This window comes from Geotrypetes seraphini, chromosome 12 (genome assembly GCF_902459505.1).
Source record: "Geotrypetes seraphini chromosome 12, aGeoSer1.1, whole genome shotgun sequence".
In the NCBI taxonomy this organism is placed as follows: domain Eukaryota; kingdom Metazoa; phylum Chordata; class Amphibia; order Gymnophiona; family Dermophiidae; genus Geotrypetes; species Geotrypetes seraphini.
The window spans coordinates 45,369,690-45,394,776 of record NC_047095.1 but is presented as its reverse complement, the minus strand read 5'-3'; the positions used below and the strand labels follow the sequence as shown (position 1 = coordinate 45,394,776).

Sequence of the window (25,087 nt, the reverse complement as noted above, 5' to 3'; positions counted from 1 at the left end):
ACTTAAGAAACCTACTGACTGATAGCAACCAAACCGCATTTCAAGAAATCAACTCCAGTGGCACAGCCAAGTATGCGGAAAGCTCCAATCTCGAGAGTCTCTCAATAAACAAATGTCCACGCCAAATGTTCAAATAATTAATAATGTATTTTTGATATTTAAATCATAATTTTCATGTGCTCATAGACAAATACGTCACAGGGCACCATACAATAATAAGATTTTACCTGTGGTGCATATCGCATTCTAATCAGAACATTTTGATCATAGCAAAAGACTTCAAGTAACTTACTAATATTAATGTGAAATTTCTCTTTAGAGTCAAAAGTATGAAAAACAAGCATTTATCTGCAAAATTATTAATGGGAAAAATGATAAACCCTGGCTTCAACACAAGCCGTGTTTCATTTATGCTACTTCAGAAAGCCAAGCAGTAGCTTCTTTTTTTCTTTTTGCAATTGCAAATTGGCTGTGAAGAAAGGTGACCATGTAAAAATGTCTTCCTAAACACCTATACTTGATTTATAATGCACACATTGCACAAAAACATGTTAAAAACTTTAAGAACATGACGGGTCCAGATGGTACCTGATTCCTTTGATCCTGACCAGAAAGGACTGCTCGATTTCAGCTTAAATTGATAGTATTCTTGGGGGGGGGGTTCCTTCCCTGGAGGATTAGTATCGTTGCCCCCAGCCAACTTTAGGACTATAATGTGTACTTTATTCTTTTTTTTTTTTTTAATATTTCAATATCCAGTGGAAAAAAAATTGGTTGTAATTTATTTTAGGGCTCCTTTTATCAAGGCGCGCTAAGGGGGTTAGCGCGTTGGACATTTCATCATGCGCTAACCCACGTGGCAGCCAAAAATCCTAACGCCTCGTCAATGGAGGCGTTGGTTACTAGCGCGGCAGGCGGTTTAACGCACGTTAAACCACTACCGCGCCTTTGTAAAAGGACCCCTTAGTTTTCTTTCAAAGTTTATGCTTTGTAATCTGAAATTTAAATAAAGAAAAAAAAATTGCAGATAAATACTGTACTTGTTTTTCATACTTTTGACTCTAAAGAAAAATTTCACATCAATATTAGTAAGTTACTTGAAGTCTTTTGCTATGATCAAAATGTTCTGATTAGAATGCGATATGCACCACAGGTAAAATCTTATTATTGTATGGTGCCCTGTGACGTATTTGTCTATGAGCACATGAAAATTATGATTTAAATATCAAAAATACATTATTAATTATGTGAACATTTGGCGTGGACATTTGTTTATTGAGAGACTCTCCAGATTGGAGCTTTCCGCATACTTGGCTGTGCCACTGGAGTTGAAATGCGGTTTGGTTGCTATCAGTCAATAGGTTTCCTAAGTATCCAGTCCATGACACTTCAAGCCAGGTGGGACTAATCTCTCAAAGTTTGTAAAAAAATAATCTGGGTCATTTTCCGGTACAGTCTTTACTACTACCAGAATCGGAACCCCCTCAAGACAATATCCCACTTAATCTCCAATCCCAGTTCTTCCAAGTCCAGTTATTTTGTTCGGTCCCACACAATCCCTCAGTCCCTTACTACTTCTGCTCTCTCTCCATCAGCTATTTCAGTCAACCATCTCTTGTTTATCCCCAAGCCTGATACTTCTGCCCTGTCCTTCTTAGTTCCTACATCCAATCTATCTTCTGTTCTATCCTTTCTTGCTCTGTCCCTCACCCCCATCCCTGAGTCCATTCCTTCTTACACTGTTCTTTCCCCTTCAGGTCCTATCCTTTTGCACCTCTATCCCCTTCAACCTGGGTACCTCTCTTTCTATTCTGTTCTCTGAAGCTCCTGAGATCAAGTTCTTGCTTTCCCTCCCCCTCCCCAATCTCTTGATCCAACATCAATAAACTAAACTGTCTAGGACTAGGCTGCAACTTTGATGCCACCTATAGGTTGCATGACCCTTCCTTTCTCCTCCTCTCCTACAACTCCTGGATCACATGAATCAAACCCTTCTCTGTTTGAACCTTGGGACTTTGTGTCTACAGAGCCCTAAATGGTTCTAATATCATGTTTGAATCATATAGGGCTCTGTAGCCACAAAGCAGGTACAAATTATGAGGCCCAGCAGTGGTAGGAAAGAGGGGCCATGTGACCCATGCACTGAAACTGGAGCCCTAACTCCAGCCAGACCAGCTTAAAGGTTCTGATTCGAATGGCAAAGAGGTGACAAGCCAATTTTTGGAATGGCATCTGCCATCCCATGCCATCTTGCAGTGGCAAGGAGGACTAAGCAAACAAGACAGTACAAGACCTAGAGAAAAGTACATACTGTATGTCTTCAAAGGCTTTTGCTAGTTAATTTGTCATTGTACTCTAATAATCTGTAGTACATGTATTTAGGAGTAATTCATTACCATTGCCTTCTAAGTTCTAAGATTGGCATAAAAAAGATTGACATAGCTACAATATATAGTGATTCTTTCTTTTGTTAAAAAATATTCTTCTGCATTTGTGTATTATATTGATGTCCTATGCTCAAATTTGAAAAGGGTGTTTTCCAGGCATCTTATAACAGAGGAAAAAGTTGTCACATATTTTTAATAGCAATCTACTTACATACTTCCATGTTTTAATTACTTCCAGTGCTATAAGTACAGTGTCATATTCGGAAGAATCTGGCCATTATGATGAAGTCGTACAACCAGCAGTGCAGATGGAAAATACTTTTCAGCTGGGTAAGAAATGTATCCTGTTCCCTGTGTTTCAGAATGAAAATTTAGTCTTTAATATAGATATATACGGTATTGTGCAATAGGAAATGCATTCTTTGAAAGTTAGGCAAACCCAGAATGCTGTACTGTGTAAGGACTATTGTTCAATATTAAGTCTAAACAACAGCGATAGACTTGTAGATTATTAGTGCACACAATTCTATTTTATATAAATTATTTATTTGTATGGACCTACTGACTGCAACCGGTTACCAAAACCGCCTCAGTTGCTTCACTCTTCGTTAGTCCAATCTTTATTAATTTTTATTCATTATTTTTAGTCCTTTTCTTTATATATATAAAATCTTCATATTAGTATAAGTACTATGAGAAAGAAGAACTTCACTTAACTTGATAGTGATTAGTTCAACTTTGTACCTCTCCCGACATGCATGTTTCACTATAGAAACTTTTCTTCAGGGTCGAGGCAAAGCGTTTGAGGGAGCAATTCAGAGTACTGTCATAGCAGAATTCCTTGCAGGTTATTTATTTATAAGATTTTATTTGCTTCCATTTTTACCAAAGGCCAGTTGAGATAGTTTACAATAAAAAGGAAAATCTCATATCAAAAAACAATATAACTAAACATTAGTTTATTAAACTTCGGGACAGTAAGGGAATTTTTTAAGTACCTTCTTACTTCTCATTTATAATCTTAATGTATATTTTCTTCAAACCGCTTAGAACCTAACGGATGTAGTGGTATATAAGAAATAAATTACATTACATTACATTAGCATAAATTGATAATATAGGAAAAATTATATCCCAGCATTTCCCACCATTTAATCCACTGGAAATAAATAGGTCTTGAATTTTTTTCTAAACATCAACAGATTAGATATTTTATAGGCTGATATTTTAAAAAGCTGAGTCCCTAAATTTGGACACTTATTTTCAGCCAGTCTTAGAAGCCAAAAGTTCACATGTGTTTAGGAACCTAAAAAACTCAGATGCCTAAATTTCAGGCTGGTGTCTATTAACTAGATTTAAGGGGAACTTAATAACAGGGTACCTAAAACTATTTCATTAACGTGCCTATTTTATACTTATTTTGTAAAGAAGAACAAACCAAGAGGCACTTTTACTAATGCCATTTTTACCACAGCCATAAAAATTAGAGCTGTACCGAATAGCATATTTTAGTATTTGGCTGAATATGAATAATGAAAAATATTATTCAGCCGAATGTGAATACCAAATACAAATAATGGGCATTGAACTTTAACATAACAAAGAATAAAAGAAGCAATGTGATATCAAAGCACCAGATTATTCATATTTGAATCAAAATCACAGTTCAGCCAAATCAAATATGAATTTATTGTACATCCCTAATAAAAATGGCTTTTTTGTATTTTGTTTGTATTAATGGTCATGCACTAACGTTGCCATTAATACATGGCCATTTTGAAAAATTACCGAGTGTGCACTAAACTGAGTGGGAGTCCTCCACCTATTGTCCTGCCAGTGGGGGAGTGCTGTTTCACTATCACATTTTCAATAGTGAAGGGACAGGCAAGCTCTACAGGAGTCCCTAGCAACTGAAAACACAATATTGAAGCACCCCTCCAACCCCCATTGGCAGCAATGTAGTAGAAGGAGTCCTGCTCAGTTTAGAGGGAATAGTAGTCTAGAACCATATCACCATTGTAATCCCTAGCTGCTCCAGTTTCTCAGTATCTTTTAATAAAATTCAAGATATTTTACACATTGTGGACAATTGGATGAGAGAACTCAAACTAGTGTGGGGGAGTGCATGGCACAATGGTTAGAACTACAGCCTCAGCCTTAGGTTATGGGTTCAAATCCTATGCTGCCCCTTGTGACTCTGGGCAAGTCACTTAATCCCCCCATTGCTCCATAGATAGAGTGTGAGCCTGCCATGACAGAGAGGGAAATTCTTGAGTACCTGAATGTAAACCACTTAGACTATAAGTGGTATTTAAATACAATAAATAAATAAAACTTAACACAGACAAAACTAAGTTCTTTTTTGCATCCCCTTCTAACCGCTCTATTTAACATTAAATTGGATATCTTACCCCATTAATTCTGAAATTAGAATCCTAGATGTTTGCCTGGATAGGAATCTCTCTATGAAAGCCTTTATTAATGTGTTGGTTAAGAAATGTTTTTTCATTCTGCAGAAACCGCGTGCAATTAAATCTTGCTTTTGCCCAATCTCAGTTAGGTTGCTGGTACAATAGTATTCAGCATTCTGGATTATTGTAATTCTGTACATCTTGCAGGTCTCCGCAATAATTTACACAGATTACGTATACTGTATTTTTTGCTCCATAAGACGCACTTTTTCCCCCCAAATGTGGGTGGAAATAAGAGTGCGTCTTATGGAGCGAAAACCACAAACACTCCCCCCCTCCCTTCCTGGTACCTGTTTTTAATCGTTGCAGGACCCCCCTACCTGTTTTTAATCCTGACACTTCCCTTGCTGGACGGCTGTGGCAGTGAAAGGCAAAACAGTGAACAAGGCAGGTGTGAGCTTTTTGCATGCCTGCCTGGTCCCGTGCCGCTGCCTGAATGGCTGTCATCAGTTCTGGCAAGTGCGGCTCCAAGAAGGTTGTTGCGTGAGCTGCAGAGGGAGGGTGGGCAGAAACGTGATATCCCAGGTGGTGGCAGCAGCAGTGGATGGACAGGCGGAAATTGGCAGCCAGGCTGTGTACCCCCAACAGGCGGTCCACGTACCCCCTAGGGTATGCTTACTGTGGGTTGAGAAACACTTCTCTACATGATCCCAACTTCTTACTACTTCATTAAATGACCTAGAATGGAATTTCTTTTGGTCTAAAGTAGAGAGTTGCGCGGGGACAGAAATCCCACCTGTCCCCACCTGTCCCCGCCAAAGTCCCACCTGTCCCCACCTGTCCCCGTAAGGAATCCCTCCCGTCCCTGCGAGGAATCCCTCCGTCCCCACCCGTCCCCGCGAGGAATCCCCTCCATCCCAACCCGTCCCTATAAACTACAGAAATAGTTATTTCATTTAATTATGCTACTGAATTAAAGGCTCTGGTAGAAACCCATTTACAAATAAGCAAAAAGACTTTATTAATTTGGAAATATTAATTGGGAAGGATACATACTTTGTAAACGGGTTTCTACCCAGAGCCTCTAATGTTTATAAATTTTTATCAACACAACTAATATACTACTTTATCCTAAAGCAAAAAAAAAGAAATAGAATTTTTTTCCTACCTTTGTTGCCTGGTTTCTGCTTTCCTCATGTTCTCATTCAATTCCTTCCATCCACTGTCTCCCTTTTCTCTGCGTCTTCCATTTGCTTTGTTGCTGTGCCTCTCCCTTTCTCCCCCCTTCCAAATTGGTCTGGCACCCATCTTCTTCCCTCCGCTCCCCCCATAGTCTGGCATCTCTGTCTTCTTCCCTGCCAGCGTCTTCTCCCCACTCTCTTTTCCCCATTTCCTTTCAGCGTTCTTCTCTCCCCTCTGTCTTCCCCATGTCCTGTCAGCATCCTTCTCCCCCCACTGTCTTCCCCGTGTCCTTTCAGCGTCCTTCTCCCCCCTCTGTCTTCCCCATGTCCTTTCAGCATCCTTCTCCACCCCCGTCTTCCCCATGTCCTTTCAGCGTCCTTCTCCCCCCTCAGTTTTACCTTAAGCGTCTTTTCCTCTCCACTGCACCTTTCCTCCCTTTCTCCCTCCCTGCCCCTTACCTTTGTGGCGCTTCCCCACCCAACTGACAACAGAACAGGCCCAATCCGACAAACCTCCCTGCCCTGTAGCCGCGAATGTAAATTACCTTCTTACAGCAGCTGGAGTATTGAAGCTGCTGTAAGAAAGTAATTTAGATTCGCGGCTACAGGGCAGGGAGGTTTGTCGGACCGGGCATGTTCTGTTGTCAGTTGGGCGGGGAAGCACCACAAAGGCCGGCTGTGCTGCACCCGGGGCGGACCGCCCTCCCCGCCCCCCCCCTTGGTACACTACTGCCTTTTCCCTACCTGCCCTACAGCAACACACAGCCGACCAGAAGTCTTCCCGATGTCAGTGCTGACGTCGGAGGGAGGGAGGGCTTTGCTTAAGCCCTCCTCCGTTGTCAGCGCTGACATCGGGAAGACTTCCGTTCGGCTCTGTGCTGCGGCAGGGCAGGTAGGGAGACGAGCCTCGCGGCTGAGTACATCCAGCCCCGCAGGAACCCCGCGACCCTCGGAAGAGTCCCCACGGGATCCCCGTGACCCTAGGGGGCGTCCCCACAGGATCCCTGCGACCCTAGGGGGTGACCCCACGGGATCCCCGCGACCTGAAGGGGGAACCCGCAGGATCCCCGCGGGTCCCACGGGATTCCCATCGTCCCCGTTCCCGTGCAGCTCTCTAGTCTAAAGTTAATAGACCGATGCTCTCTTTTGGATTCTCTCAATCCCTATACGTCATTATTTGGAAAGCTACCTGGACTCCACATAGAATGATGAAAGCTACTCTACTGAATAATGATAACTGCTGGCATTGCAACTCATCATCTGGCACTCTAATTCATAAGTTATTTGGCTGCTCTAAAATAGTGCCTTTTTGGAGAGAAATCTAGTCGGCTATCAAAGTCATCTCTGGATGGTTTGCTGAGATTAATTTTGACATAATAATTCTTCAGTCATTGCATCTATGTTTTGAAAATTCTATCTAATTGATATACTGCTTTCATTAGGTATTCAACAAGTTTTAGAAAACTGGAAATCCACTAAGTTCCTGGACTATACTTTTTGGTAGGCCTCCTTTTGAATGTATAAGAGCTTTGAGCTACATACTGTGGAAAAACATACTCCTTTTTCTTTATCTACTCAGTTTAAACTATATTTACCTTTTCTTAATGTTAACTAAGATTATTCCTATGACCTGAAGAGAATTTCTATGTTTTACTTTATTGAGATATTATTTATTGATATTTTTCAATGTTTTATGACTTTGTAATGTTTAAAATTTTAATAAAGAAATTGAACTAAAAAAAAGAAAACAACACCAAACAGCTATAGAGAAAAAGCAGCCACTCCAGATATCCAAAGTTTTCAAAACATTGGAGAAAAAGAAACCTCAGAACACTTACCCCCTCTTTTACTAAGGTGTGCTAACCGGATGCTAGGGTCCACCTTGGGGGTTAGTGCCCAAGAAAAGGATCTGGGTATCATTATAGACAATACGGTGAAACCTTCGGCTCAATATGTGGCGGCGGCCAAAAAAGCAAATGGGATGCTGGGAATTATTTAAAAAGAGGATGGTTAACAAGACTAAGAATGTCATAATGCCCCTGACCTCATTTGGAGTATTGCGTTCAAAAAAGGGGAAACTTGCTTTGATATACGAGTACTTAGGTTTACAAGCATGCTTCTAGAATGAATTATGCTCGTAAACCAAGGTTCCACTGTATTACTAAATTTATTTGGCTGGGTAAAACTACTATAATAGCTTTAGTCTCTTTGTAAAAAACAATTGTGGCGGGTGGGGTAAATTTTCCAAATTTCTATAGATACCATCAAGCTTTTATTATGAGGCAGGGTATGTATTGGATGCTTCCTGAACTCATGGAGCATCTTCAGGACTGGCTTATTTTGGAGTGGGAATTCCTGTCCCTATTGCAATTGTGTCATGCTTTAAGTATCAAGTTACCTAGGATTTATAAGGACAATAGAATTTTATTCTCCACATGTATTAATAACCTAACACCTATTCAGATTCATCAATCCACTTGTCAGTCCTTATGGCTGAACTCCAAGATTCAAATTGGCGAGTCTAAGATCCTCTGGAAGCATTGGCTGCAGACAGGTATACGTACTTTAGATGATGTGTTGTCAAATGAGAAAATGCTTGATTTTTCACAACTGCAACAATCATTCGGTATTACAAAGTCTCAAGCATATAAGTGGTTGCAGTTGAAGCAGGTCATTCAGAAGGGGTTGGTTCCCTGATTGTTGAAATTTAAATAATCAGTATAGCTTGTCGGGCCTATGCTTCCAGACAGATTTGCTAGGGCATCAGGCTGCCAAGTGGTATAAATTAATATCTGAATATTTGAATAAGAAACCTAAAACTCGTCTAAAAGACATTTGGAGCATTGAGATAAAGCAGCAGATTTCTGCTACTCAATGGTCACGGATTTGGATTTGGACTTGGAGGATGAGATGTACAGCGTCAGCATCTATGAGACAAATTTGTTTTTTTCTGTTATATAGAATTTTCTGGACCCCTGTTCATTTGCAAAAGTTAGATAGTTCTAGGTCTAATAGATGCTGGCATTGTCATCTTGATTTAGGGACACTGGATCATCTATTGTTCTATTGTCCCTTGATACTTAAATTCTGGAGGTCTATTTGGGGTCAAATCAATATGATATTGGAAGTCTCACTGTCATTGTCATATGATGTAGTGTTGTTTGGAACACTATTAATGCCCAAGAGTCCAATCAATGCAAAAAAGAACAGATTACTTCTTATCATGACAGGAGTTGCTATGCAGCTAATCACAAAAAACTGGAAAAAAAATGGGATAGAATAAATTATAATTTTTGGTGGGAAACCTTATTCCAATTTTATAAGTTTGAACGTATGAATTCATTACAATTGGGACACTATAATAAATTCAAAGAGATTTGGGATCCATTAACAAAATTTTATACGAATTGATCATTAAGATTACCCTTTGATTTTTGAATGAATGTTATGCACATCCAGGAAGGGAGGGTGGGATGGAGGAGGGATTATGTACTTATTTTATTATTTGATTGTAAGGAGTGCTGTTTATTGTACCAATTGTTTGTAAATCTGTTGCACTTTGTATTGGCTTTTAAAACGAATAAAGAATTGGAAAAAAAAAAACAAAACCCCAACATATATACTGAGCAGCCAGGTTTGCTCACAGGTTTGCAAAAGGTTCAAAAAAATGTATTAATTTTATTTATTTTCATAACAACCATCAAAAGATTATTTGCGTCATCGAGGAATCTTTACAGATGCCAAACGCTGGCATTTCTGACAAAGAATCCCAACCTATAATTCATTGTTCACCAATATATATTTTCTGTGCAGTCTGACATCACACTTGTCAGCCAATCGGCTAATAGAGGCTGTCCTTAGGTTTGAACAAAGAACTTCCTTTTGACATGGAAAAAAGTTTCACAAATCATATTTTTGTTTACATTAATTTCTGAATATGCATAAAATATTATAATATACCCAAAGAAAACTTTAAATCCAAAACAGCTTGTTTGTTAAAGTCAGCCTGCATTTCTCTTCAGCATCTGCTGATAAATTTGTGTCCCTGTCAGCACAGAAGAAAGAGGAAAAACCTACTCCCCCTCCCTCCTATGCTGGAGATCAAACTAGCTGACCTTTCCTGTTCTGCTCTCAAAGACTGGTACAGTGTTTCTGGCTCTATTTCCAGATGTTGTTCTCAGGATTTCTCCTTAAAGTTTTTTGCATCATATATATATATATGATGCAAGAAACTTTAAGTACAAATCATTCTCTCACAAATAATTCTCTCACATATCATTCATACCATATATCACGCACATTCGGGGCCCCTTCCATCCATAGATCCACACAGCATATTTAATACATATAACTATCTGTATTCAAAAATATGAAACCCTATATCTTCCACAAGCCAGACTGAGAGGTCTGGTATTAATTAGAGCCCCGAGGCTCAAGGTGGGAAACGCAGAGAGAACAAAGACAGACAGAAAGTCACGAAAACAAAATGGAGTCACTAAATCAAGATGGAGTTCTTAATCCCTCTAGAAGTATGTTACGCATTACCTGATTTCCTCTATGATTCTGCCCCACCTAACACCACACAAATAGTGAATTCCCCTTTTCTTATGCTATATATCTGTTTCCTGGTCTTCTGTTTATTATTCTGACTTTTTCAAAGTTTTAAATGTGTTTGTCACGTCCTGCTAACGCTTCTGCATAGTGTGCGCCTAACCAGGCCTCTTCAATACTTATCAGACTAGCAATAGCCATATCTTCATAGCTGTAACCTGGGAACTCTTGAAATAATCCAGTTCAGACCGGTTTCAAAATGGCATTTCCTAACATAATTTCAAATGCAAAGTGTTCTGAGGTCTCTTTTTCTCCACTGTTTTGAAAACTTTTGATATCTGGAGTGGCTGCTCTTTCTCTATAGCTGTATGGTGGTGTTTTCTATATTTGGTATGTGGAAAGACATAATTGGTGTGAAGAGCGCAATAGTCAAGAGGAAGGTTTGTGGGTTTTTGCATGCAGGGGTGCAGGGAGAGTTGGGCATAGTTAATGGCTTGGTCCACACGAAGGGCCACATGTTCACTAACTGTCAAATTTAGGGGCAAACATTTATGTGAGCCATAGACCTGTTGTAAATGGGTGCATCTATGTTATGGCATGCTAATGCAGGTTTTCACTAGTATTCTATAAGGACACTTGCATTCACAGGTTTCCTTATAGAATAGATTCACTACATTATTTAGCCACCTAAATGGAGGCACCCTGTTATAAAATTGCTTCCAAGGTGTATGCCACTGAAAATGCACATCTAATCTACATATACCTCTATGTGCCTACTCTAGACATATAGCCCAAATACAGGAACTAGATTCTGTGTCAATTTGTTGCATAGCAATCTCAATAATATATTAAAATATTTAATATATATATATATAACAGGCCCTACAAAACATTTTCCAGTTGCTACAGTAAATAATATACTGGAGGAAGTGCTTACAAGTTACCTTCAAGAAGAAAGGTATGAAGCAGAACTGTGCAGACAGATGACTAAAACCATCTCAGAGGTGAGAAGTCATGTGAAGCATATGAATGTTATATGATTTATTATTGTAATCTGATTCTGAATTTATATAAAAATGTTTAATATGTAGTCTCTAGATATAAAAGTCAATTTTTTATTTGAAATATGTTATCAATACTACCTATAGCCTAGTTATTTACAATTAACACTTATCAAGTGTGTAGATATTTATTTTATTAATGAAATAGGAGAAAATTGGGGGGGAATTAATAGCATCTCAGCTGGAGGAGCCTATAGTAATATATGATGGGCATGGTTACTGACTGGGAGGTGAGAAGCTGATAAGCACAGATGGAGAGAGGGACCTTGGAGTGATTGTGTCTGAGGATCTAAAGACATCTAAACAGTGTGATAAGGTGGTGGTTGTTGCCAGAAGGATGCTAGGCTGTATAGAAAGAAGAGTAACCAGCAGAAGAAGGGAAGTGTTGAGGCCCCTATAGAGGTCTTTGGTGAGGTCGCACTTGGAGTATTGTGTTCAGTTTTGGAGGCCATATCTGGCGAAGGATATAAAAAAACTTGAAGCGGTCCAGAGGAAGGCAACAAAATTGAAAAGAGGTTTGAACCAAAAGAAGTATGAGAAGAGACCGGAAGACCTAAATATGTATACTCTGGAGGAGAGGAGGGACAGGGGACATATGATACAGACGTTTAAATACTTGAAAGACATTAATATAGAACCAAATCTTTTCCAGAGAAGAAAAAATTGTAAAATTAGAGGGCATAATTTGAGGTTACAGGGAGGAAGACTTAGGAACAATGTTAGGAAATTCTTCTTCACAGAGAGGGTGGTAGATGCCTGGAATACCCTCCCGAGGGAAGTAGTGGAGAGGGAAATGGAAATGGAATTTTTAAAAAGCATGGGATAAAAATAGAGGATCTCTAATTAGAAAATGAAGGATGTAAATTAAAGAACTAAGGCCAGTATTGGACAGACCTGCACAGTCTGTGTCTCATATATGGTGATTCGGTGTAGGATGGTCTGAGGTAGGCATCAGTGTGAATTCCACTAATATGGAACATGAAGATGTTGCTGGCCAGACTTTACGGTAGATATCCTGTACACAACAGGATGGTTGGATAGGCTGAAGTGAGCTTGGACGGCAACTTCAGCATTTGGAACATAGGATACCAGACTTTACAGTCTACAGCCCAGAAGTATCAAAGAAGAGACATGTTAATCAAATCATGTATTTTTTAAATGAGTATCACTAATGGGCAGACTGGACTGTTCAGGTCTTTATCTGCTGTCATTTACTATGTTGCTATGTAAGGGGACATTTAGGGGGCAGTTCTATAACTGGTTCTTCATTTAGACACTCTGAGGCCAAGGTTCCATTATAAAATATTAGCATAACCTGGTATCTGCTAAAGGTGGCAGCAGTCAGGTAGAGGCTGGTTTAAATTCAGCCCATGGTATCCATACCACCCAGAAAACGTGGTACAGAGAAGTACTTGCTATATTTCGTAGTCCCCAAGATAGAAAGTACCTTTTGGCCAATTCTAGACCTTAAGAGTCAATAGGGCCCAAGTTTTGCATGGAGATATTGTACTTTGGTCATTGTTGGAGTCTAAAAAGGGGAGTTTCTGACATTCTTAGATCTCATGGTAGCATATTTTTATATCCTTATTTGAAGAACACATTAGAAGTTCCTTCATCTTCATTTTGTGCTCTCTTTCGGTTTATCTACAGTTCCCAAGAACATTTTTGAAAGTGATAGTGGTGATGGCAACAGTGCTGCAGAAAGAAGGAATCTTGGTTCACCCCTGTCTGATTGATTCAAGCAGTCTGCTTAGGAGAGCACTGAGGCAACAGGGCATGTGATGCAGTTATGCAGTTTTTGAAGTAGCCAAGAGCAAGTTAAACCCATTGCAGTGCTGGAATACTTGGGTGTCTGATTCAGCATACTTCAGCGGCATATATTCTTAATGGAGGAAAGGACCCATACTCTGCAGTTAGCACATGAATTAGCAAGCACTAGGTGTCAAGCCAATACAGTAACTGTTAGTTCAGACATGTGCTAATTCACTTATTAGGTGGTTAACTTACTTTGCACTAAGGGACTTTTGTACTAATCAGATTTCATAGCTAAACTAGCATAGAAAATCAGTGTTAATCAGCTAATGGACCACAATCATCGATAGCTATATTCATATGCGCCAGTTAAGTTATTGATCATATTTTTAAAAGCCTGATATGTTTCAGCATTCTCACCTGCCTCAAGGGTTAATCATCATAATTTTTCACTTTTTTAATCTTAGGAAATTAAATCAATTAAGACAATACTTCTTTTTTGAACATTTTAAACTAGCGGTTTAAGCATTAGTATTAATACAACTGGACTATTGTAATGTCTTATATCTTGGGTGTACTGTTGGTTTGAGAAAAAAATCACAGGTGATTCAAAGTACAGCCACTTAATAGATTTGCAGTGCCCACAAATTTAAGAAAGGTACTCCACTCTTGTTCAAGCTCTATTGGCTTCCGATAAAAACTAGATCTGTCTTTAAAGCTGTGCATTTTTATTTTTTGAATATTTTATAGATTGGCTCCAACTCATATGACTTTATTAAACTGTCTTCATCTATACCACACTTTACAAAGTTTTGATCAATTAATGCTTAAGGTGTTGGATTGAAAAGGAGGCTGTCTTCCTCCTTTTTGTATCAAGCAGCCTTGAGATGGAATTCTTTACTACTACTAACGAGACATAAACCTATCAGGTCTTTTACAAGCTGCTTTCCAAGCAGCACACACTAAATGACAAGCCACCCATTCTATTCCTGTGGGTGGCTGAGAATTTAGTATGTGCTGCTTGGCAGTGTAACTTTGTAAAAGCCCACCTATATGAGGTTTTGAAAAAAAACTGAAGGCTTACCTTTTTAAGAAATTTCTTAATTAATGTAATCTCTAAAATTTAAATATCCATTCTAGTGTTATACTAGTGGTTTTGAGGTTTATAAATCACTTCAAACCATTTGTGTCTAAGTTCGACTTTGGACATTTCCCACAAGATATCCAAATATTGGAAACATCCATTTTCAAAACTGCTAGACGTCCAGATTTTGTTTTTTGAGAATGACCTATTTGGACGTCTTGGCCTTTAAGACATCTTAACTTTTTTGGCCATTTTCGAATACAAAAACATCCATGTTCACAATGTCTTAATCCAGACCATTTGGACATGGGAGGGGCCAGCATAATAATGGATTTGGCCACATAGACATCCCAATAGAGCAGTGAGACACCTTAAAGGGCACTGCTATGAACTTCACTGAAAGGGTGTAAGATGTATATCTCACCATAACCCCCTTATAATTTATGATGAGTCCCCTAAAACCTATTATACCCACCTGTGTACCACCCCAATAGCCCTTATGGCTGCAGGTAGCACCTATATGGCTATACAGTAGGGTTTGGGTGGGTTCATTCTTAATGCCATATATGTTGTGGTTAGAGTGCCTTATGGGCCTGAGTCCTCCTCTCTGTGGTTCACTAGCTTGCCCACCAGGTAACTCTACAGTCCTGATGATCTACTAGGCTTCCCCATACCAGATGGAGCTGTTCTAGAGCCAGGTATGTACCTTTTTGTTCTGATTTTTGTGTGGTAGAAAGTGGTCAGTGAGCACTTGGGGAGTGTGTGGGGGGGGGGGGGGTCTTACCTTGATGCATGCAGTGGTCATATGATCTCTTTGGGCACCTTTGTGGCACTTAGATGCTTCTAAATCAGGTCTAGCTCCAAACGTCTAAGTTCCGTCCAGGTCATCATTCCACATAGAAAGATGCTTACAAATGAGGTTTTTGTTCTATGCAGTATTGGGAATATTGCTTTTGGCTTGTTTTCCCTTTTGAATCTTTCGTTAATCTGCAATAAATAATATAAAACTTTATTTAAGTTAAAAATCTTTTAAAACATTCCACATGCTGGCTATAGAACAGCTCCTTTTAATGTGATTTAACAGCATGCATGTGAAGGAACCCTTGCAAGCTATCAGCTTTCCTTCCACTACTTTCTCTATTGATCCTATGCATTTGGAATTTGCCTTTCTCCTTTACTCATTTTTATTTTTACAGCTATTTTTCAGGTGGCAGTTTTTTTCCTGCTGCTTATGGGCCTCCAGCTCAGTCAGAATGAGGGCTGGGATCTTGTGCCTGGCACTGTGAACCTTCATATGCGAATATTCCCCTTGTTTTATATGCCCCACCACAAAACAGCTAATCTGACTTTTATAGTGACCGTCTTTCAGCTGCAGTCCGTCTTCCTTCTGGTAGCCTGCAATAAAAGGCTCTGACTATGACCTTTGAATGATTCCCACCCTTCTGGGAGCTGTAAATGCTGCTGCCCCATGATCTCAATCTTCAACTGGCCCAGACAATGGAAGACCTGGCTTGGAGATCAAATTGAAGACATTCCACATGTCAGTACACAGCATTGGCACTGTACAATGTCACTCCTTTATATATTAACTAGTCTTTAAGCCCGTTACATTAACGGGTGCTAGAATAGATGTGTGTCTTTCTGTCTCTCTCTCACCTTGGCGCTGTCTGTCTTTCTTTCTTTCTGTCTCTCTCTTTCCTCGGCTGTCCACCACCACCCCTTGCCTGCTCCCCCTGTCCAGCAGTAGCAATTCTCCCTTCCTTTTACCTCCCCCCTGTCCAGCAGCACCCCTTCACTGCTCCCCCCTTGTCAAGCAGCAGCCCTTCTCCCTTCCTTATACCTCCCCCCTGTCCAGCAGCACCTCTTCCCTGCTCCCCCTGTCCAGCAGTAGACCTTCTCCCTTCCTTTTACCTCCCCCTTGTCCAGCAGCACTGCTTACCTGATCCCCATGTCCAGCAGTAGGCCTTCTCCTTTCCCTGCTCCCCCTGTCCAGCATCCGCTAGCCCGGGCAGCCTCGGGGCTTTTGCTTGGCCGGCCCACCTCGCATGCCCCGCGACTGCTGCGGTTGCTGGTCTGGGGGTGAGAAGAGGCATCCCGGCAGCAGCAGTGCAGGAGTCAAACCGCCACTGCCGTCGCAAGTCGCCCCACGCACCTGAAATCGAATTCAGCACAGAGGCACACATCACGCTGTCAGGAAACACAGAGTTGTAAGTGCACATGCGCATTTAGGGTTTTATTATAGAGGATTATAAATGCAAAATAATCAGCAGTTTAGAATATGAGGAGTAGATAAAACAACTTTTTCTGTTGCAGGTTATAAAAGCCCGAGTGAAAGACCTGATGATCCCAAGGTATAAAATTATCGTGCTGATTCATATAGGACAACTCAACAAGCAGAGTATGCGCATTGGAAGCAGATGCATCTGGGATACTACGAATGATACATTTTCATCTTATGCGTTGCAAAATGGCTCCTTATTTGCTGTAGCTAATGTCTACGGTGTTTACTTTGAGTGAAAATGTGGTAGAATGAGGTTAGCCAGAATGAACAATCTGTCCCAAATCTACAGTGTACTGTATTTTGTTGATGTTATAGAAGAGGATGGGGAGCACGACACTTTTAAAAAGTAATCATGTACTTCTTTATCATTTTTAACTTTTGGTTTTTACACTGCAAGTCCTTATGCATGCTGTTTTGATACTAAGCTTTCTTTTTTTTAATATTCTTTATTCATTTTTAAAACTTATCATAAGAGTAACAGCATATATCATCATTTTGTACTTAAATACATCACTTAATAGCCTATCAAATCTAATTCAGATTCCATATCCCTCCCTACCCCATATTCAATAACTTCCTTCAAACATAAGAAAACATATAATATTATGTTTAGTTTGAAATAATTTGTATTGGTGAACAAAATTAGAAACAACCATATTACACTCTGTGCAGGTCAGTTAAGACAATAACAAATTCTTTTGGTATTGTTACCGCATGCAATGTCACCAGTTCATAGAATTTCTCTAACAAGTCTGCCCTCTCCCCCCACCCCACCAGTTCCCAATACCCACATTACACTCCTATCGGAACACATTATATCAACAAGACTTCATCCCCTTATCTTCCAGTATAATATATAATTAGATATCTGCATTGGGACCTGATAGCTACATCAAAACCAACAGCAATTCACAGGGTCTTAACAGCCATGTTTTGTGCATCTAGCCCCTAGTCTTTTCCTTTGAATCAAAAATTGTAATCATACCTGATCTTTTACCCTTTTGTTGTTGTTACATCTTTTGTATTTGTTTTATTATTTTAGAAATTATTTCCTCCCCCTTGATTTCATTTTAAACCGCTTAGACTAAACTTATGTTTATATTTTGCATTATCTATAATAATAAAATGCTAGCTGCACATGCGCACTCGCGCCGCGTGTTCCCTGATCCCTGTTCTGTTGGGGTGTGCCGGCACGAGTGCGCATGCGCGCATACTACGTCACCACAGCCTCCCTGCTCTCCACCTCGCGTCGCTACAGTAACGGCCCCACACTCGCGAAGGTGCTGCTTCCTGGAGTTCACAGGAAGCCACAATGAAGTGGGACTGCAGCAGCGGGGCGGGGGGAGGAAAGAAAAGCCACCAGTACTATGTGAGCGGAAGATGAGGGCGATCCTGCCTGCCCGCTCCCCTCCCCCCACCCCTGCACGCTGAGGCATACAATCTCCAGCACATCCCCTACTCTCTTACAGTATATCTGGGCCAGCAAACGTACGCGGGGTAGGGCTACCCCCCTGCCCAATTGTTCTGAAAGTCCGATAATGGGAGATAGCCGGATGCTCCGTGTTGCCATTTGCTGCAAAACATCTCTCCCCTTCCCCCACAGCCCATTCACTTTCCACGTGAATCCCGCGCGAGTAGGGCAGGCGTTGGGAGGGGGGTGCAACTCGGACCTAGATTCCACACACACACACACACACACACACACCCACTACCAGTAGGCTTGGGGAGAGTGGACTCCCTCTCCTTGACATTTCCAACCTGCACCACATTGGCCCTGCACACACAAGCCGTAATTTTGACAACCAAAACACCGTCACGTCATTTAAAGGGTTAAAGACGTGCTTTAAAGGGAGGTGGGGAGGGGAGGGGGGGAGTGCTTCAATAATGCGAAGCAGCCGGGAAAGAGAACGAAGCAGAAATTCAAAATTTGTACTTCACATCGCCCATCCACCACCACCACGGTGGCTTCACAACACCCCGTGGCTGAACGCCCCCCCCCCCCCCCCGCGCGCAATAACTGAGGCCGGCGTACCCAAGGTGGGGATCGAGAGAGGAGTCGCAGCATTGGCTTTGCACTAAAACATGAACTTTGACGGAAGAGCTCTCCCCAATCGGGAAAACTAGATATAAATGATAATTCACCCACGTTCCATAATGAACAAATAGAGTTAAAAATCTGTGAATCGACAACACCAGGAGCTCGGTATCTCTTATGCTACTGACAGAGAGGAAGGAATAGATTCTAGCACCCGTTAATGTAACGGGCTATAAGACTAGTATCAAATAAATTGAAGTTGAACTATACTCGGGAGGTCCAAACTATCCAAATACACTTGATTTTGCAAACCTTCATCCAAAAGAGGCACATACAGTTGCTTATAATGTTCTGAAGGATCTTACAAATACCCTCATCCACTAGGACCAGAATTCTTTTTGGACCTTCCTTTACTGACACCAAGCAAACTAAAAATGTTTCTTTCTTACTGCTGGGTCTGTATAACGGATCTATAATCACATAGGGATTTAGCTGTTCTATGATGTATTAACTCACGTAAGGTAGCCTGCAATTGGAGCAACTGTTGATTATGAGATGTATGATTAGTCGGTGTATGTCTAATAATTTAAATTGTTTGTCTCACAGCTATTTTAAATTATGTACAACGCTTTGTACCTTTGGTTAAGCGTTTAATCAAAAATTTAAATAAACTATGAAACTGTGAACTATGAGATGTGCTCTGCGTTTGATCATAGCACCTTTTCATGGACTGAAGCTGATGTTCCAAGTGAAGGATCTCTACAGTTCTTATGTTTAAAATGGGGTCATTTAATGATCGAATTCTCTCAAAATGCAATATGCTCTAATAAAAGAAAAGTTTAGAAAAGAATATTCAGAAGTATTTACTTGGGCAAATAGATATTTATCTGTATAAACTAGCCTGAGCTGAAATTGCCCTGTTTATTTGCAGCTGATAGCTTGCATGGGTTCCTTCACATGCATGCTGTTAATCACATTAAGAAGAGGTATTCTGTGGCCAATATATGGCAGATAAAAAGCAAAACAAATGCAACTGGGACATTCATTTTCATGCTCAGTTCCAGAAAAGATGATGATGAATTTGAAACAGGTGGCATGAATATGGCTTTTACACAATAACAAATACGTCTCATATATCATTATGGAAAGAAAATTTTATTTGGCCATAAGTATGCTTTTACGTGAACTGTCTCCAAGGATTTTATGCAAATATTGTGTCGATCATAGCATTTGAGAAATGGTGTCTATAAAGCAAGTAAAACATATTTTATGCATGCTGAAGTACTCTGAGGCCTAATTACCGTATTTTCGCGGATATAACGCGCACCATTGTAAAACGCGCACAGGGGTATAGCGCGCAGAAATCACGATGATATGTACAAAAACTTTTCTATACCGCGCTCAGGCATATAACGCGCATGCTGCCCGACTCTCCTTTCGCCCGCCCTGACTTTCCGTGCGCTGTCCCGACTCTCTGTTCACCCCCCCTGACTTCCGTGCACTGCCCTGACTTTCCGTGCGCTGTCCCGACTCTCCGTTCACCCCCCCTGACTTTCCGTGCACTGTCCTCCCTTGAAGTCCTGTCCCCCCTTGAAGGTCTGTCCCCATCCTGAAAGCCTGATGCCCCCCCCGACGTCCGATACATCCCCCCCCCGGCAGGACCACTCGCACCCTCACCCCGAAGGACCGCCGACTCCCCAACAATATCGGGCCAGGAGGGAGCCCAAACCCTCCTGGCCACGGCGACCCCCTAACCCCACCCCGCACTGCATTACGGGCAGGAGGGATCCCAGGCCCTCCTGCCCTCGACGCAAACCCCCTCCCCCCAACGACCGCCCCCCCCAAGAACCTCCGCCCGTCCCCCAGCCGACCCGCGACCCCCCTGGCCGACCCCCACGACACCCCCACCCGCCTTCCCCGTACCTTTGTGTAGTTGGGCCAGAAGGGAGCCCAAACCCTCCTGGCCACGGCGACCCCCTAACCCCACCCCGCACTACATTACGGGCAGGAGGGATCCCAGGCCCCCCTGCCCCCGACGCAAACCCCCCCCCCCCCCAGCCGACCCGCGACCCCCCTGGCCGACCCCCACGACCCCCCCCCCCCCCTTCCCCGTACCTTTGGAAGTTGGCCGGACAGACGGGAGCCAAACCCGCCTGTCCGGCAGGCAGCCAACGAAGGAATGAGGCCGGATTGGCCCATCCGTCCTAAAGCTCCGCCTACTGGTGGGGCCTAAGGCGCGTGGGCCAATCAGAATAGGCCCTGGAGCCTTAGGTCCCACCTGGGGGCGCGGCCTGAGGCACATGGGCCAAACCCGACCATGTGCCTCAGGCCGCGCCCCCAGGTGGGACCTAAGGCTCCAGGGCCTATTCTGATTGGCCCACGCGCCTTAGGCCCCACCAGTAGGCGGACCTTTAGGACGGATGGGCCAATCCGGCCTCATTCCTTTGTTGGCTGCCTGCCGGACAGGCGGGTTTGGCTCCCGTCTGTCCGGCCAACTACCAAAGGTACGGGGAAGGGGGGTGGGGGGTCGTGGGGGTCGGCCAGTGGGGTCGCGGGTCGGCTGGGGGGGCGGTCGGAGGTTCTTGGGGGGGGGCGGTCGTTGGGGGGGGGGGGGGGTTTGTGTCGAGGGCAGGAGGGCCTGGGATCCCTCCTGCCCGTAATGTAGTGCGGGGTGGGGTTAGGGGGTCGCCGTGGCCAGGAGGGTTTGGGCTCCCTTCTGGCCCAACTACACAAAGGTACGGGGAAGGCGGGTGGGGATGTCGTGGGGGTCGGCCAGGGGGGTCGCGGGTCGGCTGGGGGACGGGCGGAGGTTCTTGGGGGGGGGGCGGTCGTTGGGGGGAGGGGGGTTGCGTCGAGGGCAGGGGGGCCTGGGATCCCTCCTGCCCGTAATGTAGTGCGGGGTGGGGTTAGGGGGTCGCCGTGGCCAGGAGGGTTTGGGCTCCCTCCTGGCCCGATATTGTTGGGGAGTCGGCGGTCCTTCGGGGTGAGGGTGCGAGTGGTCCTGCCGGGGGGGGGGGATGTATCGGACGTCGGGGAGTCGGCCGGGCAAGAGGGCTTGGGCTCCCTCTTGCTCCGATCGTGGATGCGGGTGCGGGTGGGAGCGCGTGCGAGCGGTCGTTCGGGGTGGGGGTGCGAGCGGTCCTGCTGGGGGGGTGAATCGGGCGTCGGGCGGGGTGGGAACTATGTTTAAAAACTTTTCTATACCGCGCTCAGGCATATAACGCGCGAGGGGTATGCGCGGTACGTAAAATCACGTATAACGCGCGCGTTATATCCGCGAAAATACGGTAGTTTGTATAATAGGTGTCTAGGATTAGGTGATCAGAAGGGTGCATGGTAACCTATTCCATAGGCGTCAGAATGCAAGAGGCCACAGAGGCCATGGCCTTCCCAAAAATTGGTGGTTGCTGATTGGTGTCCGCACTCCTACCCATTTCCCAACGTAGTACTTTAAATCTTTAGGGTAACTGCCACACAGCGTCAACGAGCAGGCCTGCTCTGGAACCCTTCATTCTATTTCAGGGTGCAGGCCTGCTTGTGCTACGTGGTGGCTGCCCTGAAGATTTAAAATGCCAGGAGGAGGTAGGGGATGGAGTCTGGAGCTGGTGTCAGGCTGTGCAGCAGAATTCCGCTGGGGCTTGAGGGAGAATTTGTGGCTCAGAACATTGCTGTTGGTGCTAAGGGAAACATTATTTTTTTTTCCACCAGTGATTTTTTTGCCAGTTGTGTGAGAGACCCGGTTAACTGAGATTCAAAAACTAAAAAGGTTAGGGCTCATCTGTTGGAAAAGAGACGGCTGAGGGGAGATATGATTTGAAGTCTACAAAATCCTGAGTGGAGTAGAACAGGAACAAGTGGATCGATATGTCACTCCATCAAAAATTACAAAGACTAGGGGACACTTGAAGTTACAGGGAAATACTTTTAAAACCAATAGGAGGAAATATTTATTCACTAGAGAATAGTTAAGCTTTGGAACACATTTGCCAGAGGCTGTGGTAAGAGCAGATAGCGTAGCTGGTTTTAAGAAAGGTTTGTACAATTTCCTGGAGGAAAAGTCCATAGTCTGTTATTGAGAAAAACATGGGGGAAGCCTTTGCCCTGGATTGGTAGCATGAAATATTGCTACTCCTTGGGTTTTGCCCAGGTACTAGGAACCTGGATTGGCCACTGTGAGAACGGGCTACTGGGCTTGATGGACCATTGGTCTAACCCAGTGTTCTCAAACTCACAGCTCATGGGCCACATGCGGCTCTCCAGGTACGATTATGCGGCCCGTGTCTTCCGGCTTCCCCCTGGCCTCCTGCTCTTACCATCAGATAATTACGGCAGCCTGCAGAGAGGATAGCCGTTGCTGTAGCGATCCTTGCAGGCTGCCATCGTCCTCAGCAGCACGTTCCCTCTGCTGCGATCCTGCCACTGACATCAGATTGGCGGGACCATGACAGAGGGAACGTGCTGCGGAGGCCGATGGCAGCCTGCAAGGATCGCTACAGCATCGGCAATATTCTCTGCAGGCTGCAGTAATTATTTGAAGGTAACAGCGGGAGACCCGGGGGGAAGCTGGAGGACCTGCAAAGAAGGGGGGAACATGCAGGCCTTTGAGGGGGCAGGACTTGGGGGGAGGGGGGCCCTGATGTAGAAGTACACAGAGGGAGGGAAGGGAGAAGGGGTACTGCTGGACAGGGGGACCAGTGTAGGGGTACTGCTGGACAGGGAGGAGGTAAAAGGAAGGGAGAAGAGGTTCTGCTGGACCTGGCAGAAAGGGATGGAAAGGAAAGGTGCTACACACTGGAGGGGAGGGTGAGATGGTGCATGAAGAAAGAGCATGTTGGGTTGAGGGATGCTACTCGAGGGAAGAGGCAAGGACAGAGAGAAAGCATGCAGTAGGCAGAAAGTGTTGGACTCTTGGAGAGGGTGAGATGGATGGGGAGGACAGAAAGGAGGGAAGAAAAATGTTACACTGGGGAAGGGGGAGAGGGCAGAGAGTGAAAAGTTGGAGTCATGGAGGGGGGGAGAGAGAGAGGGAGGTTGGTTGGAGGAGGGAAGGAAGACCAGAGGAGAAGCATGCAGTGGGAAAAGAAGAAAATGTTGAACTGGTGGAAAGGAGGGAGAAATGTTGGACTGGGAGGGGGCCAGAAAGGAGGAAGGGAAGGGAGATGGACTGCAGGGGGCAGAAAGGAGGAAGGGAAAGAGAAATGTTATACTGGGGGGGGAGGAAAGGAGATAGATGTCAGACCATGGAAATAGAGAGGAAAGGAGAGAGAGATAGGAAGGGAAGGGAAGACATGGAAAAGTAGATTTTGAGAAGAAAGCAGAAAAATGGAAAAATTGAATGTTAAGTTAATGCCAAAGATGGATGTAAGGCAGAAAGTGAAGACAGAGAGTAAAACAGTCAATGGACAAGAAGGCCCTGGAAACAGTTAAAAGCACAGAAAAATAATGTCATCAGACAACAAAAGTAGGGAAAATTATTTTATTTTCAATATAGCGATTGAAATGTGTCAGTTTTGAGAAAGGAAAGATGTTAAACTTTAACTGTGAGGGCCGCAGAAAAATAGGGTACTTGGAGGGCCTTTGAAGTACCTACAAATCCAAAATGTGGCCCTCCAAAGGGTTTGAGTTTAAGACCACTGGTCTAACCCAATATGGCTATACTTATGTTCCTCTAATGTATAATGCCTAGATATGTCTCTATGCAGTGCAAAATCATAGATTCCAGACTTCTTAAATCCAATTTCCAACTCCCCACTATTTTCTCCCTCCTTTGAACTCATGGGGAGTAGATTTCCAGTTCCCTTATTCTGATTCAGCTCTGCTCAGTTCATATCCCCATAATCATTTGAGCCCACAAGCTTTATTTCCACTCATTAAATAATCTCTTAAAATGCATAACATTTCACCCAAGTGTCTGAATATTCATCCCTCAGTGCATAGTGCATGATTTCCATATGGATTTGTGCCCCTCCCCCCCCACCCCGCCTGCACATTTAGCCATGTAACTTTCATAAATTGATACAGTACTCCTGTAGTCAAAAACCCCTCTCACTTTTCAGATTCAACACAGACAGATAAATGCTAGTTTTAAACCCACTGTTCACAAACACTTCTTTTCAAGCTTTCAGAAATCTACCCCATGAACGGGGTGTTTCATAAGTTTAATGTTCCTAGGGTATGCTTAACCTTTTGGTGGGCTTTAGGCCTAAAGGGCTTTAGGGTTACCATATGGCTCCAGAAAAAGGAGAAAAATCAATACTATAACGAACTCCTCGAGAAAATTACATATAGAAAATTCATAAGAAATTTTTATCACATACACTCAGAAATGTGTAATTCAGTCAAAA

At 43.1% G+C, this 25,087-nt stretch overlaps 1 protein-coding gene across 6 annotated transcripts in view; it reads left to right on the top strand.

The window, feature by feature from the left end:
- TCTEX1D1 (Tctex1 domain containing 1) overlaps positions 1-19,435 on the top strand; it is a 29,174-nt gene extending 9,739 nt beyond the window's left edge. For 3 of the 6 annotated variants that reach the window (XM_033917165.1, XM_033917163.1, XM_033917164.1), the window contains exons 3-5: positions 2,626-2,717; positions 11,410-11,534; positions 16,741-19,435. In XM_033917165.1, coding sequence (XP_033773056.1) covers positions 2,626-2,717; positions 11,410-11,534; positions 16,741-16,944 — 421 coding nt within the window. In that variant the 3' untranslated portion in view covers positions 16,945-19,435. Of the gene's footprint in view, positions 1-2,625; positions 2,718-11,409; positions 11,535-13,241; positions 14,121-16,740 lie in introns of those variants that run through there. The other 3 variants (XM_033917166.1, XM_033917168.1, XM_033917167.1) reach the window with 3 other exon arrangements.
- The last annotated feature ends 5,652 nt before the right edge of the window (positions 19,436-25,087 follow it).